This window comes from Schistocerca serialis, chromosome 5 (genome assembly GCF_023864345.2).
Source record: "Schistocerca serialis cubense isolate TAMUIC-IGC-003099 chromosome 5, iqSchSeri2.2, whole genome shotgun sequence".
Classification (NCBI taxonomy): Eukaryota; Metazoa; Arthropoda; class Insecta; order Orthoptera; family Acrididae; genus Schistocerca; species Schistocerca serialis.
Genome location: NC_064642.1, coordinates 339,483,331 through 339,501,229, shown reverse-complemented (window position 1 = coordinate 339,501,229; position 17,899 = coordinate 339,483,331). Strand labels below are relative to the sequence as shown.

At 39.0% G+C, this 17,899-nt stretch overlaps 1 protein-coding gene across 1 annotated transcript in view; it reads right to left on the bottom strand.

The window, feature by feature from the left end:
- Nucleotides 1-336: 336 nt before the first annotated feature.
- The window catches only part of LOC126481929 (serine/threonine-protein kinase mos), a 93,752-nt gene continuing 76,189 nt past the window's right edge, over nt 337-17,899 (bottom strand). Inside the window, exons 4-5 of the mRNA XM_050105888.1 lie at nt 632-784; nt 337-552 (exon numbers count right to left, since the gene is read on the bottom strand). Coding sequence (XP_049961845.1) covers nt 337-552; nt 632-784 — 369 coding nt within the window. The remainder of the gene's footprint in view (nt 553-631; nt 785-17,899) is intronic.

The window sequence follows — 17,899 nt, the reverse complement described above, 5'->3', positions numbered from 1 at the left end:
CAGAAAAAATTCTCTTTGCAGTGAAATAAGTTAGAGAAAAGGTGTTGCATCTTATCCTCACCAAATACACTGCACTATATTTTTCTTATTGTGAAGGCTAAGTTTGAAAGGGATGCCCTTCAATAAGAGATGATTCTGCTTATTTTTAATTAATATATTCTGCATACAAGTGATATAGATTGGACATAAAATTTGCTTTCAAAATGTTAAGTGACAGAGTCCTGTGTGGCCCATTATAAGAAAGTTAAATATACAGAACTATTTTCATTGCATGTCATTTAATAAAACTATGCGATATAATAGAAAATGTGAAGCTTAAACAAACTTACGCTTACATCATTTAAGTGAAGAATAAAAACAATTTTCCCCTAAGCATTTCTGATCATAGTATTTTCTCTGAGACTTAAGGTGTTCATCAGCCATTTCAGATAATTTGTGAGTAATCAGCAGCATGTTAGGTCTACACAAAGGATCATCCTTCCAACATTCTCTGTATAAGGCAGTGTAGGTGTCATTGGTACTGCTCAGCTTTGGTCTCAGGCCAGCACTTACCTGAAAGATACCACTAACTTAATAACTCATTTAATGTAACAAAATTGTAACAATTCTCAGCTGTAGGTGATGCACAAACCTGTAGTATTAATTCTTCAGCAGTGTGATACATACTATATGGTATTTCACGTTGCTCTATCTGCCACATAGTTATACCTAAGGCATAAACATCAACTGCTGGTGTTTCTTCTTCCCCTTTAAACATTTCTGGTGCTGTATATATTACTGTGGACTGTAAGTTAATTGATTGAAAAGCACACATGAGTAATTTTGACTATAATATAGATTGAAATTCATAACAAAACAACAAAACCTGTGACTGTCCTTTTTGAAATGATAAGAAAGCAAATTTGATTCTTATCATTTGTTTTTAATGACATGTCATGCATTGTGTATTAGCAGGGATCAAACCAAAACACACATTCATGTTCCTTGAAAAAATCCTCCAGGTTTTGTGGATCACTTTAAAGGCTATATAGATGGTACTGGACATCGAAAAATGCCCGGCTCTTGGGATTGTGTGGCATGATTGTATTCCTGTATAGAACTGAAGAAAATTAACAACAAAATCACATGAACCTGCCAGTAGTGTGATGTTGCTCTGACCACAACTGAACTGCTTTTTAACTGAAGGGTATTTGCATTCTCTCTCTCTCTCTCTCTCTCTCTCTCTCTCTCTCTCTCTGTCTGTCTTTCATATTTATAAAGCCTAAGTGAGTAACTCAGAACTTGAAAATGTAAATAACATTTCTTCAAAATTAATAACTAGGTGTGCAAATCGAACTGTCACAAAGCTTAAATGCAACATAATAAGGGCAACTCTGTACTGCATAAGGCCTCCTCACACCATTAGAAGTAACGACCAAGGACAAGTCAACGAGTGAAACAATATTCTACATTATTACCTGTATATATTGATAGAAAACTGAGCTGGAAGTCATATGTTACAGATTTTGAATGGCTAAGCTCTAACTTTTGCATGAACGATATAGGATTCTGGGGATGAAAATATAAAAAGTAGACTGATTTTTCTTTTTTAATTTACTAATGGCACTATGTTCTGCAGTAATTTGTCATTGAGGAAGTAAGTAGTTGTTACACAGAAGGGTGTTTTAAGGATATGTGCTGTGTTCACTCTAGAAGCTCTTGCAGACAACTCCTTAAATTAATGTGAAATAGAGAATGGGAAAGAAAGGGTAGGGATAGGTGGAAACTTATAACTTCCAGCCACACAGGGCATTGTGGTAACGCAAGGGTGAAAGTTGATAATTTGTGTGGAACTCAAACCCAGATTTACTACTTCTCATGATTGGTTGCTTCGGTCATCTGGACACGGTCCATGAATAAATCAGATTTCTAACTTATCACACACTGCAATGCTTGCCCATTAATGGTTCTCAATACTGCCACAGTACGTGTCTTTATTATGAAGTATGTTGTCAGCAATCAATTCCAATTTAAACACAACAGCGTAATTCACAAATATAACATTATAAACAAAAATGACCTACAGCATGCTTCATTTAGCCACAGTGGTGCACAGAAAGCAGTGGGGTATTCCACATAAAAATCTTTGACCACCTACCTAGTGATTTAAAGAATATAACTGATGGACAGTTAACTTCAAGCACAAAGTGTGAACATATCTTCTTGAAGATAACTTCTACTCTATAGAACAACTTTCCAGTGTGTGTGTGTGTGTGTGTGTGTGTGTGTGTGTGTGTGTGTGTGTGTGCGCGCGCACGTAGATAGCTTAAGATAGTTATGTGCATGGTCAGCAATGTTTGCAAATGTACTACAATTTTAAGAGATTTATTCCACATCTTAGTGAGATATCACAGTTAGCTAAGGATACTGCTTTATGATTTCAGCAACATTCTCATGAATTATCACATTTTGTAGTCAGATGTATGGAATTGTAATTCTTGCACATTGAATTATTTGAATTTTGAGTCAGTTTTTCCACAATAGCAAATTTCATCTTACTGAGGTTAGGAACTCCTATTTCAGATCATTTCATATTTGTGATTTTTTAAAATCTGTGCCAAAGCACATCTTAAGAGGGAATTCTATTTTTCTGCTGTCATCTGTACTGGAGAAATGAAGATAGGTTCAGTTTCAGCAAGTTGTTTACAGTGAAGTAATGGAACTTCACACTTGAGATTTGTATAGAGATAAGAAGGAATATGGTAGCACTTACTGAAGAAAATGTCTCACTATGCCTGTAATCATTTAAAGACACCACATAAAGCATGCCAATGTACACAGGTAAGGATATGAATATTGCTCTGCTCACATATACATTTGTGGTATATACAACAATGGTACATAATTTGGTTTTTTATTTTACTGCTTCAGTGTTTATCTGAAAAAAATTATTGCTCTATGATCCTTTCCACTCTGAACAGTTCGGTTTTGCTAGATTTTTAGTGCTAGTTGGATATACAAGCTCACTAGTTCTCTTTCATTGCTTCATCAGGTGCCTTCCCATGGGAATGCTTCCTAGATGTAGATGGTACTGGGGAAAAGGAATCTTCGGGTGGACCTTGTATAAACTAGCCTAAAAGTGAGCAGCAGTACTTTCAGTAGTGACTGTAGGTGGAGAGGTGTTTATTAGTCATAACCAAGACACAAACAAAATTAAAGCAAAGAAACCATATAAAAATGGCAATAAGACATGTTAGCCAACAGGGAGTTTGTGCTGAAGTAGAGAACATAAAATGGGAGATGATAAGGCTAGAAATAGACTTGTCAGAAATTGATGACATTAAATGGGAAAATAAAGGTGAATTCCCAAGTGAAACTTTCTTTGTAACATGCTTAAGTGATCAAAACAAGATAGTTCTAGTTGGTGTAGTACTCTCATAGGAATGGGGAATTATACTCAAAAGCTACTTGTTACATAAGTAGTGACAGGCTACTTCTAAATAACATGCCAACAGCAAAAGTGATCAAATACACCTTTAAATTTTTTTCCTCACAGTAATGAAATCTGTTTTCAATACTCTTCCACCATACTTCTGGACATTTCCTCATTTCTTCTGCTCTTGACCATAGTGTACAGCAGTTTGCAAAGTTTTCATGATTTTGTAGAAATTTCATGAAATATACAAATAACAATGAGAGGAGTCAACTGACCCACAGTGTGACTGCTTTACAGTGTATTGCTGTTTTCTTACCTCCTCAGAGGACACTGCCTTAATGTAGCACTGTCCGTGTGGGCGAGGTGGTTTGTGTGCTCTGGATCTGGAGGGCTATGCCGGTAGTAGCTTAGGTCAGCCTATCACTCCCCTTTCCTTCCTGTTACATGTATTAAACCTCAACGGTAGCAACAGTGGAGAAAGAGTCTTTCGGAATGGTGAAGCTGGTGGAAGAGGCACCCTTTTCGGTACAAAAGAGTACAAGTAGCGACTGTACCCCAGAGGTGTGGCTACAGAGAGTGTGACTCATTGTGAGTGGCTGATTTTAGGCTGGGCAACCTACTGCCTCTGTGGAAAGTAAGGGGAGACTACCACACTACATTCCCAAGCAGAACATGGTATGTCTCTCCATGTGAAAGATTCCGGAGTTACAACTTCCCCTCATTCAGATCTCTGGGAGGGGAACACATTGAGAGTAGGCATATCTGAAAGGAAGAAAGGGACAATGAAGGAATGTGAGGACACTACAGCAAGCAGGAAAGCTAGAGAATGCAAAACAGGAGACGAAAAGGAACAGGTTAGATGCACTTGGTTTGTGTGAAATGAGATATGGAGATAGAAAGTGGCGATTATAAGCTCTTTTACTCAGGGGAAATCACAAGTGGTGAAAACAGAGTAGGAATATTGATAGGGCAAAAGCTGAAAAATAAGGTAATGAAGGTACAGTATATTGATGGAAGACTTATGATGGTACGACTGAAGGGTAATTTGAAAGATCTCGTGTTAATAAAGTATATATGCCAACCAGCCAGCATAGAGATGAGGAAGTGGAAGAATATTATGAAAAAATACAAGAACTCATCGAGAAAGAAAATAGAAATGCCTGCATTATCATCACGGGGGGACTGGAATGCAGTGGTGGGTGAAGGAAGAGATGAAAATCCTGAAGAAAATTTTGTGTAGGAATAAGAAAGGAGGGAGGTGAACAACTAATTAGTTTCTGTAAAGAAAATTCATTAGCAGTGGGTAACACCACAAAAGGAGACGTTACACATGGATATCAAATTTGAATAGGGAAAGATATCAGTTGGACTATATCCTGATACAAAAAAGGTTTAGGAACAGTTTGAAAAATAACAAAGCTTATATAGGAGCTGATATAAATTCAGACCACAACCTAGTAGTGGGTGAAACACAAGTGAAGCTGAAAAAAGTCTGGAGAGGTAAAGCAAAAGGAAGACTAAACATAGAAAGACTCGAGGAGCTAGGAAAGGCATTAGATTTGGAAAACAGATTCATGGAAAACTGAGAAAGAGGTAGTATTGATGAAAGTGTTAATGACAAATGGTTAAAAATGAGGGAAGGACTTGTGGATTCTGCCAAAGAAGTATTAGGAATTAGAGTATCCCAAATTACCAGGAAAGAATGAATAACAGAAAACATGTTGAAAAAGATGGAAGAGCAGAGAAAGTTGAAAAATGTAGTAACTGAAGAAGGCAAAAAGAGGTACATGAAACTGAATATTGAATTAAGAAGAGAAACTGAAGAAGCAAGGATAAAATTGATGAAACAGAAATGCGATGAAATAAAGAAAATGGAGAAAGAGGGAAAGTATGAAATGATGTACAGACTGGTTAGTGAGATAGTTTTTGGACGTAAAAGAAAGAGGAATAACATGGAAATAGAAAGAGCAGATGGTACTCCAGCCGAAGAACCACAGGAGGTTTTGAACAGATGGCAAGAATATAATGAATGTCGTGTGGAAGGGGTATGAAATAAAAAGCAAAATTAAGTTTGAAGAGGAGCAATATGCACCGGAAGGTGGAAAGGGATTCACCATCTTGGAAGCAGAAGCAGAAAAGGCACTGAAGGAGATGAAGAATAGGAAGGCATGTGGAATTGATGATTTGCCAGTAGAACTGTTGAAGAGTCTGGGAATAGAACCATCAATCTAATTTGTCATGCAGCTGAAGTGTTGCTGAGAGTGTTGAATAGAAGGTTATATGGCAACCTGGATAGAGGGATTGCAGAGGAGCAGTTTGGATTTAGAAGTGGAAAAGGAACAAGAGATGCTATTGGCCTGTTAAGAACTATAGGGGAAAGATATATGGAAAAAGGTAGAGAAATCTTTGCTTTTTATAGATTTAGAAAAGGCTTATGACAGTTCAGTGGAACAAGCTGATGGATATTTTGAAGAGGAAAGGAGTATATTGGAAAGCGAGATGACTGATACAAAATCTATATTTACACCGGAAAGTAAGGATAAGGATTGGAAATGAAATGTTGGAAGGAAGCAGCATTGGATGACATGTTAGACAACGTTGTTGCCTTTCCTTGCTGTTGTGTAACACATACCTCTAAGAGATTATTGTGAAAGGCTTAGATGGGAAAAGAGGAATATGTATTGATGGAAAGAGAATAAAATGTATAATATTTGCTGATGACATGGTATTAGTGCAGTAAGTGAGCAAACAGTGAATAACATGCTGGAGCATCTGAATTAAGCTTGTGTGGAATATGGGATGCAAATCAACACAGCAAAAACAAAGGGTGTGGTCATCAGTAAAAGATGCAGACTGTTCAATATTAAAATCGGATAATCTACTATTAGCCAAGTAAGTGTATTTAAATATCTTGGAAGCACAGTAACTGAAGACTTGAGATGTCAGCAGGAGGTGAAAACTCGATTTGCCATAGCAAAGGAGGCATTCAACAGAAAGGAGACTTATGTGGCAAATTAGATTAAGGTCTAAGGAAAAGGCTTGGCAAATGTTTTATCTGGAGTGTGGCATTATATGGGGCAGAAACATGAATGCTGAGATGAGAGGATGAAAAAAGGTTACAAGCATATGAGGAGAATGGAGAGAACAAGCTGGATCGAAAGAGTGAGCAATGAAAGAGTATTGGAAAGTGTTGGTGAGAGAAGATGTCTGCTGAAAGTTATAAGAGAAAGGAAAAAGAATTGGTTGGGACATTCATTGAGAATGGAGTGCTTGCTAGCAGATGCTTTGGAAGGACTGGTTTGTGAGAGAAGACAGAAGAAGAAGGAGATACAAGATGATAGACGACAAAGGGAAGAGGATGGCAGAAGACTGGACAGCCTGGAGAACTACCATGTGAAAACCTGCCTTTTGGCAGAACACTAATAATGTTGTTTTCATAAATGCAAAGGTATTTGAATTTCATTTTGTTTTTGTTAATAATCTCTGTCTTTAATTATATATGCATTGTCTGAAAGGTTTCCACTCTGGATATGGTAACATAGCTTTTCAGTCATTAACTTGTACTACTTGCCTCATCATCAGTGAGTCGTTTTATGTGCCTATAGCAAACGTTGTCAGTTATATTTGATAAATTTGGTCACACTATAGAAGAAAATGGTTTATCAGATTGTAATTTTCTGCTACAGATAACTGATAATGATAGGAGGTGTTATGGTCAGTGACTCCCCAATCTGAGTTCTTTCCACAACAGTATCAGGAGCCAGCTAGCACAACAGCAAAATAGCAGCTGGAGACAGAACAGAATGGAAGGTCAATAACATGGTATTGCCTGGAAGGAAACTTGAACATCGTGAACAAGAGACTCTACTGCATATGCCTGTCACAAATTGAATGACTCAGTCTTCAGTGCCTTCTGACTTCTTTTGGGTTATCAAAGCTGTATATGAAAGAGAACACACAGTTAATTCTCAGAATGAAAGTAACACGGTTTGGACCATATCGTTTCATCAGGAATAAAATGACAACATGAAGATACAATGAACATTGTAGATTCCTCCATTTTTATGAGAAATCATACCAGACAGAATGTATTCCTGCTGACAAGTATGCTGGTATTTCTGAAACATGAAACAAATTCATATAACATTGCCTCCATTGTTACTACCCTGGTGAAAATTTTACAGTTGATGGGCAGTTAGTTCCAAGCAAAGCAAGTGAGCTGTGCTCCCTCCGAACTATGCGTTTCCTTGAACTTTGCTTTCTATCTGTGTTTGGTTTCCCACTGTTGTTGCGGTTATACAATGGTTTTTCCTCCTCCTACATGTGGCAGCAGCGATGTGTATCGATATTTGCACGGTGTACCATCTTTGGTCTTGTGCATATAGTTTCCGGCTAGGGGGTCTGCAGGCAGACCAGGGAGGGTATCTCCATGCTGTGCAGTCTGCTGGATCCGCTGGCAGTCCCTGCGCAGTGTCGGAGTGTGTGTGGAGCTGTCCGATCGCTACGAGCTTCGTGGCTCACTGACCCAGGACGTCAAAGTAGAGTGGTGTGTTAAGTACCCAAGCCATGTCCGTTCATGTTGTGTCATTCATTTCAGTGGTTCACTGTTGGGGAGATTTTCCTGTGAGCAACACCAAGTGTTTGTAGTGGTGAAATCGAGCTGCCATGTGGTGGGATTAACTATATTGGTTCACTACAATTCAAGTGCACCAGCGGAATTTTCTGCCTTGTGGCCGTTAGTGTTCTGGTTACCTGTCCTGGCCACTAACGTAATTTCAGGCAGCATCCTTTCCTCACCTGTTGTTGCTGTCCAGCATGGTGTGTAGTTTTGACAGCTTAATACATATTTCATTGTGGATAATCATTTCCGTAACAGTTTGGTCTTCGAGTTTTTATGTACCAATTGGTGGCTAGCAAGTTGTTTGGTCTGTCGGTCCGTGACTGTCTCTTGGTTGGGTTACTGACGGATCAAGTGTAGTTGGGCGCCACCACCTGCCTCACCTAAGTGAATGTTAATGTTTCAAGGGCACAAGGAATGAAGTGGCTCACAACAAAGTTTTCTAAAGTATGCTGATGTCTCTGCATTTCACGAACGGAAACAGGCAGCGTTTCTTGGGAAACTGTTCTTACAATGTATATACCACTCTGCGATGCAACCCAGCTGTGACTTGACTCAGTTCCCACCACTGGCTTCACAGCAGGCCACTTTTTTTTTTATATATCTGTATTCCCTCAAGTACTTTCATTCAGAAGAAAGAGTTTCGTGTTTTGTAGTAATTTTGATATGGTCTGTACAAATCCAATAGCATCCCCTACAGCATCAACAGTTTCATTCTGCAGAGTAAATCTTGTCGCAAGATGTTTACAGTGACCTCCTACCCTGTCACATGCATTTTTTCCATGACCTGTTGCTGAAAATATCCACTTTTCTTAATTCCTGTACAGGGTTTTCCAAGTTCATAAAGCTGAAAGCAGTTTTTAAAATGAGATGCTGCACCATCAGTCACATACTTATGTTTAGGAAATCTATAACCTCTAGATGCTATGTCATCAGTTACCATGCTCACAGCATAGCATGCAGTGCACTGTCATGAGTTATATCGTCACTGACAATTGCAAGACTGTACACTTGTCTGTGAGCCAGTGGTAACTTTGCACTTCACTCTGCAAAGCAACACACCAGTTCTCGTGAAGTTGAATTGAAGAACTAATGTTTCAGTATTCTGGGATGTGGCAGACTTTACTTCTGCTATGGCCTATCTCAGAATATTGCAGATACGATGAGCTACTCCTTTCATGACCCAATGCCTAACCTCTTTAACAAATTTCTCTAGCTCCACTGTCTTCTTCACCAACTCTCCTCCATCCCACAATGCATAGGTTCCGTCACTGTCAGAATCCTGAAGGTGTAATGCTTCAACAGTCATCCCTTCAGCACTAGGACACACTCCACACACCTGCAACCACCGTTTATCTTGCAGCTCTTGACACATACAAAATCTTCAGATTCATCTCTGTGTGCTTCTTCTGTGTGACACTACGTATGATGAAACAATTCGGTTTCAAATTAGTGCAGTGAATACATTTGCATACTTTCTTCACTGGTTGGTTGTTGTTGTTGTTGTTGTTGTTGTTGTGGTCTTCAGTCCTGAGACTGGTTTGATGCAGCTCTCCATGCTACTCTATCCTGTGCAAGCTTTTTCATCTCCCAGTACCTACTGCAACCTACATCCTTCTGAATCTGCTTAGTATATTCATCTCTTGGTCTCCCTCTACGATTTTTACCCTCCACGCTGCCCTCCAATACTAAATTGGTGATCCCTTGATGCCTCAGAACATGTCCTACCAACCGATCCCCTCTTCTGGCCCCAAGTTGTGCCACAAACTTCTCTTCTCCCCAATCCTATTCAATACGTCCTCATTAGTTATGTGATCTACCCATCTAATCTTCAGCATTCTTCTGTAGCACCACATTTCGAAAGCTTCTATTCTCTTCTTGTCCAAACTATTTATCGTCCATGTTTCACTTCCATACATGGCTACACTCCATACAAATACTTTCAGAAATGACTTCCTTACAGTTAAATCAATACTGGATGTTAACAAATTTCTCTTCTTCAGAAACGCTTTCCTTGCCATTGCCAGCCTACATTTTATATCCTCTCTACTTCGACCATCATCAGTTATTTTGCTCCCCAAATAGCAAAACTCCTTTACTACTTTAAGTGCCTCATTTCCTAATCTAATTCCCTCAGCATCACCCGACTTAATTAGACTACATTCCATTATCCTTGTTTTGCTTTTGTTGATGTTCATCTTATATCCTCCTTTCAAGACACTGTCCATTCCGTTCAACTGCTCTTCCAAGTCCTTTGCTGTCTCCGACAGAATTACAATGTCATCGGCGAACCTCAAAAGTTTTTATTTCTTCTCCATGAATTTTAATACCTACTCCAAATTTTTCTTTTGTTTCCTTTACTGCTTGCTCAATATACAGATTGAACAACATCGGGTTGGTATTTTACCCATTTTGGTCATAAGAAGTAGGATTTTGTGAGGGCAGTTAAAATTTAGGTTCTTATTTTTATTAGGAGATGATATTCTCTTACTGATCTTGTCATATATGTTTTCACCTTTTTAACTTTTTCACCATTTTCACCCACATACATATAACATCAGCCTGGTTAGGACTTTGCCTGCTGCAATATTTGTCATCACTGAGGTAATGTTTCAGAGCAACATTAAGCAGCTCTTGAAATGGATACCCCCAGTAAGAATCTGGGATGTCCAAATACCTTTTCATTTTGTATTTTACAAGCTTTCAAAATTAAATGATTTGAGGAAATCAGTATGCATTTCTGTACCTGCAGCTTGGGGCAGCTACTTTGTATCAGTATTAGCAATTGTAGCTTCTCAGTATATGTGGCCTTTCAACTTAAGTTTCAGTTTTGGGAATAGGTGTCAAATCTGGTGAGTACGGTGGGTGGGGTATAACTGCCATGTCGTTTTTTGCCAAAAAGGTCCTGATGAGCAAGGATGTGTGACAGGGCGCATTGTTGTGATGCAGCAGCCAGTTACCTTGACGCCAAAGTTCGGGCCAACATCGCCACACATTTTCACGGAGCTGTCGCAAAACATCACAGTACTACATGAAATTCACTATTTGGTTGGTTGGGATCTATTCATTGTGCACAATTCTCTTGGTATCGAAGAAAACAATGATCGTGCTCTTCACCTGTCTCACTTTTTCGGGTCTTGGAAAGCCCAGTCTCTTCCACTGGGACGATTGTTGCTTTGTCTCTGGGTCATAACCATAAATCCAGTTCTCTTTGCTGGTGATAACCCTTGACAAGAAGGTTGGATCATCAGATGCGGTCTGACAAAGGTCCGTCCTGTTCACGGATCCATTGTAAAATTGCCACACTCCAAACACAGAATATTATGGAAATCACTGTGGACATGCTACACGTCCTCCCAGCTGAACGCCACTCCACACACAGATTTATCAGATATGCAGCTCTCGCCACCTAGTGGTGCAAAGATCTACTACTACTACTACTACTACTACTACTATCCAGATAGTAACACCAGTCCCGAAAATTTTGGATTCCACCTCGTAATTCATAAAAACTCATGAGAAAGTGATTTTTAAATTTTTAGTAATAACTATTTATGTAATACAGATAGCTGGAGCAGAGAAGATATTGTTTATATTTATATCAGTTGTATCTGGTAATACAACAAGGAAGTTGGAATTCTGTGACTTTCCAAATTATAAAAAAGAAATTTAAAGGATTAATGGAAAATCTCATATAAAGATGTGAAACAAATACTAACAAAGAGATAGAGGGGCTGGCCAGTACTTACCTCAGCTCAGTACAGCCGATAGATACACAAAAAACAACCGAAAATTTACGTTCCCAGCTTTCGGAACAAATGTTCCTTCATCAGGGAGGAGAGAGGGGAAAGAAAGGGAAGAAGGGAAAGTGGATTCAGTTACTCACAACCCAGGTTATGAAGCAACAGGGAAAGGAAAACAGAGAGGGTAGCAAGGATGGAGGCATGGTTGTCAGAGGGACACCTCTGTCCATATAAAACCCACAAACAAACAGTAGTACCTTCACTTTGATAGTTGCCACCCATTCCACATCAAACGCTCCCTTCCCTACAGCCTAGGTATTTGTGGCAAACGCATCTGCTCCAGTGACGAATCTCTCAACAATTACACCAATAACATGACCAGTGCTTTGACTCTCCTGCAACTATCCTGCAGACCTGGTCCACAAACAGATCTCCCGAGCAATACATTCCTCCCCGTCCAAGAACAATGTTCCTACCCCCCGACCACACAGAAGCATCCCCCTTGTCACCCAATATTATCCTGGCCTCGAATACATCAACAAATTACTCCGCCAGGGATATGACTTTCTCAAGTCAACCCCTGAAATGAGATCATCCCTTGACAAAATTCTCCCCACACCACCCAGAGTTGCCTTTCATCACCCCCCTAACCTCCGTAACATCCTTGTTAAACCCTACAATATTCCCAGACTACCTTCTCTACCCAGCGGTTCATACCCCTGTAACCGACCCCGCTGCAAAACCTGTCCCATGCATCCCCCCCACAACCACCTACTCCAGCCCCGCTACTGGTAAAACATGCACAATTCAAGGCAGGGCCACGTGTGAAAATACACATGTCATTTATCAGCTGACATGCGCACTGCACAGCCTTTTACATCGGTATGACAACAACTAAACAGGCTGAGCGCATGAACGGACACAGACGAACTGTCCGCCTAGGAGACGTCCAATACCCAGTAGCGGAGCATGCCCTCCAGCATAATTCTAGGGACCTAGGAACCTGCTACACCGTATGTGCCATTTGGCTTCTCCCACCCAACACCAGTCCCTCTGAACTGCGGAGATGGGAACTTGCACTCCAATACATCCTTTCATCCCGCCATCCCCCTGGACTGAACCTACGTTAAACAACCTCACTCCCATTTACTCTTCAGTCTTCTCTTCTTTCCCTATCCTCTTTAGCCATTCACGCATCTTTTCAGCCTACATAGTTGTGTTTATCTTTATACTATATACCTCTTTACTTCTGTATGAATCCTCTTTGGTTTGAAGCTGGCACAGTACTTACAGCAGAATATCTTTGGCTTCCCTCTGACGACCATGCCTCCATCCTTGCTACCCTCCCTGTTTTCCTTTCACTATTGCTTCATAACCTGGGTTGTGAGTAACTGAATCCACTTTCCCTTCTTCTCTTTCTTTCCCCTCTCTCCTCCCTGATGAAGGAACATTTGTTCCGAAAGCTAGGAACGTAAATTTTCGGTTCTGTTTTTTGTGCATCTATCGGCTGTACTGAGCTGAGGTAAGTACTGGCCAGCCCCTCTATCTCTTTGTTAGTTTTTGTTTCACATCTTTAAAAAAGAAATTTAAACAGAAAAAAATAAATGTTCTTATCTTCTACATTTTTTTAGTTCTCTACTGTTCTAAGAGTTATTTACAGAATATACATTTTTCAAAGGACTGTCCCATTTACAAAATCCAAGAGAAAAAGAAAATATCTTACTTTTTAACACACGATATAGAGTTCTATATTTTTTCCAGAGAAATTCATGATCATGAATTGACATGTCCTGTGTAATTTGAGATGAAATTGCCCAGCTACGGGCTTGGCATCCAAGTGCATTTGCAGTGCCTGAGCAAGAAGGAAGTCCGACTAGTCACAGGGAGAGCATATAATTTTATTCCTTGTGGAAGCATTTCTAGACCAAGGAAGGAACATGGCACTAGAAACTCATTCACATCCAATCACTGTGCAAATAAACTTCAACAGAAGAAAATACTGTCAGTCAGAACAATGAAAAGTTCTGTGGAAATCTTACCAACTGCATGAAGAAAAACAATTCTGATTTAATACCACTGTCATGTTGAAGACTGGTAAGCCAGAGTGCACCCCGACAGCGTATGAAGGCAAGGAGAATTAAGTGTATCATCATTCTCAGCACAGTACGTCCTGAAGTAGCAGTGAGCTAAGAAGGAAAGAAGAACCCCCAGACTTACTGTCTACAACAGTACAAATTATGGTGTGGACATTATAGTTCACAATATTCAACTGTTGTTGCTTGCAAGAGCTGGTCAATGCATGTATTTTACAGTATTCTAGACATGGCAGCAATAAATGCATGGACGATCTACAATTGGATCACCAAAAATAACCTGAAGTGAAAGCGTTCATTCTTCAACTGGTAAATGAGCTCCTGAGCAGGAAACAACAAAGAACAAGACAGGAACATGAAATATAATAGAACCAAGAATCAGCAGCAGAACCTGATCAAAACAAGCAAAGGAACTTTTCTTAAAATGTGTTCAAATATCACTGTTCAAAGGTTTTATTTTAATAAGATTAGATTAGATTAGCTTTTGTTCCATAGACACAAAAAATGAGATGATTCTCATTGGTGTGGAATATATCAGAAAGTATAACATAAAACATTTGAATATAATACTTACTACCCTGATCATTAGTCAGGAGATTATCGAAATAGGTGAATACAATGCGGTAAACTGGAACAGCTAATATTTAAGGAATTAACACACTGTCAGAATATAACATTGTTATGTACTATTAATAAATTTATCATACACAAAATACCTAATATTGACTGTTGTGACCAAGTGCTGTCAAAATGAAATCAAACGGACATTTTTACTTAAGCTGGTTTAACAGTCTCTGAAGATATTCATCTACAGAGTAGGAGGAGTTGCATCATCTGCAAACAAAGCAAACTTAGCATCTGGCAATGTAACATATGAGAGATCATTAATGTACACAAGAAAAGGCAATGGGTGCAAGATGGAACCTTGAACACTACATGTAATTAAACCCCAATCAGATGAAGACAGACTGCCTGCTGCACAGGTGTTTTGCAATGACACCCTTTGTTTCCTGTTAGATAAGACTCAAACCATTTCACAGCATTGCTGGTGACACCATAATATTCTAATTTATTCCAAAGAATACTGTGGTACACACAGTCAGAGGCTTTTGACAGGTCACAGAAAATGGCAGTAGCCTCTAGTATATTATCTAATGAATTAAGTACATTTTCACTTAAGTGTAAATAGCTTGCTCTGTATCAGAACCCTTAAGAAATCCAAACTGTGACTTGGGCAATATATTATTTGCAATCAGATGTTTCCAAACAAACAAGTGAAATAAATAGAGAAATGTTATCAATTTTAGAAATAGGTCACTTTTCTGGGTAGATTTATGGAAAATATGTAGATCTAACTTTGATCATATTGTGGATTTTTAATGCGTATCTCATTAGCGGTCAAATGACCCCTTCCTGCTGTTCTAGGGCTGATATTTTCCACTGTTTTAATGTTTAACTGAAGGCAGCCCAGTAGACTTCGCTGTCATTCAAGTATAGATGCCAGGGTCTGGACATAACGATGGAACAGAAGTAGTGTGTGAAATTGATGAAGTTCTGCAATATGTGGAAGACAGAATCTTATTATCATGTGTGACTGGAATGGTGTGGTGGGAAATACACAAGGAAATGAACTCACAGGTAGATATAGATCAGGAGTTAGAAATCTAAGAGGACGAAGGCTTTTGCATGGAGAAAAGCTGGTGATAAATATAGTATTTCACAACCAACCAAGAAGATATTATATGTAAAAAAAAAACAGGGATACAAGACACTATAGAATTGACTACATTATGGTAAGAAAGAAACAAAGACATTTACATTTAAAACGTTCCATATTAGAATGAATCTGGATCAGTCTTTATATCTTTCCTGGAAACCTTGCAATTCTGGACACACACAATATCAAGCCAGATCAGTAAGCTAAAATACCAGCTGAAAGCCTAATACTATTTCCATCAAAAATGCCACATTCATTTTCTTCCCCCACCATTGTCCTATCTGAGCCCATCTTTCTTTCTTTCTTTCCACATGGATTGTCCAGTGTGAAATTAAAATGTGCACCTCAAAGTGAAGGACACATTCCTTCCATATGGAAGAAGAAAATATGTTATACGAACACAAATGTGTTAGAACCGAGTCTCCAATTCTTCATGGTACATTAGGAATGGGAGATTAACAGAACATGCAACAAGACATTTCTACTTACATAAAATGTTGAAAATACATCCATACACTTGGGATACAATGCAAAAGAGTAGATGTTTTTTTTATCAATACTAATGGGAGAGTGTTTGAACATTTTAAGAGTGTTTTGTGTGGTATGTTTGTACATTCTGTGTTTGTGTGTTGAACCTGTCATAAATGATTGTAGAAACTGAGCTGTATCATTGTAATGAACTATTTACAGATCCAAGTCCATATAATGTATTTTCTTCTTCTATCCACGAGGAAAATGTCTTAAAACTTGGAGTACCTTTTTCTTATGGCTTTTATATGTAGTTTGATCAAAATCTTTGGAGCTGAAATTACACAAGCAATGGAGGATTCTGAACTGAATACTTTGATGTAAGTAAGTCAGTAAGTATTGTAAACAAATATTTCAGAAAGCACAGCATCTTAAATGAGAATGTTTGTGAGATGTACGTTTATACTGTTCGTTTCATAACAAACATTTGTCTGTGACAGTGACATTTCTGGCACTACCTTGAGAATACTAGACAGTTGTCCGAGACTTGAGTTTGATGGAGAATACATCTACTTATAGCTCATGACTGGTCATCTAAGATGGAGCTATAGTCATTAGACCATGTATTGTGCAGTAGGGTTTAATATACTGCAAGCCAAATGTATCTACGGAGCAGAGAGTTGGAACAGGCATCACCTTGACTAGAATAAAGATTGTTCCACAGATCAAAGCCTACAAGAAACTGACTTGCTGAAGCCACAATGGGTCAAGGTTTTCAGCAATGAATTGGTGGTACGAAGAAATCTGAGGTGATCTTAGATCACATAAAAGAAAATTTGTCAGTAAGCATGCTGACAAATTTACTTTGAAATGCAAAATTCAGACCACACACTGACTAGTAATAGTGGAGCCAGAGGTACAGCTCTTACAAATAAAGTGTACAAGCAATGGGACCAAATACTTTTAAGTGCAATGTTCAGTTCTGTCATTGAAGTGCCCTGTATTTCCCACACTTTGTATTTTTCATGGGAAAGACCTCTCTCAACCATGATGGACACAATAGTCACACCCAGAGAGACAAGTATACATACACCATATCATCTCAGATCACTGTCAATTATTATAAACTTGTGGACTGGAGCTGTCCAGTATCAACTAATAAGACAATATCTGATACTACCCCATTTCAGTGGTGCATGTTATCCGGTGATCATTCAGCATGTGTAGCCACATTTGTTGTTGAATCTACAAGTTGCTGTCTCTGACAGGACGTGATTTTCACATGGCAGTGTACAATCTCACTTCAATATTGATGTTCATGAACATCAGAGCTTTAAGCTGAACCTACCAGTGGAGGTGAACTATACAAAATAATTATGGATCTGAATAACAGGTAACCAATGGCAATCATTATTACAAAGACTCATTACTTTAGTGTTACAGGAATTAAATGGCACATGAGAAACTAAATAGGAACTTGTTAGCAACAGTGCGACAAATCTGATATTCTATTCAGATACAGTCACAGGCTGGTGGTTATGACTTCGAACATGTACTATGAGCTTCAGGTGTTCCTGTAAGATTTAAGTTAGCCCGCCCAGTTAGCCGTGTGGTCTAACGCACTGGTTTCTGGGTGGGAAGGCATGCCGGTCCGCGGCACGGATCCGCCCGGTGGATTAGTGTTGAGGGCCGGTGTATTGTCCAGTCTGAGGATGGTTTTTAAGGTGGTTTTCCATCTGCCTCGGCAAATGCGGGTTGGTTCCCCTTATTCCGCCTCTGTTACACTATGTTGGCGATTGCTGAGTGAACACTTTCTCCACATACACGTACACCATAAGTACTTTA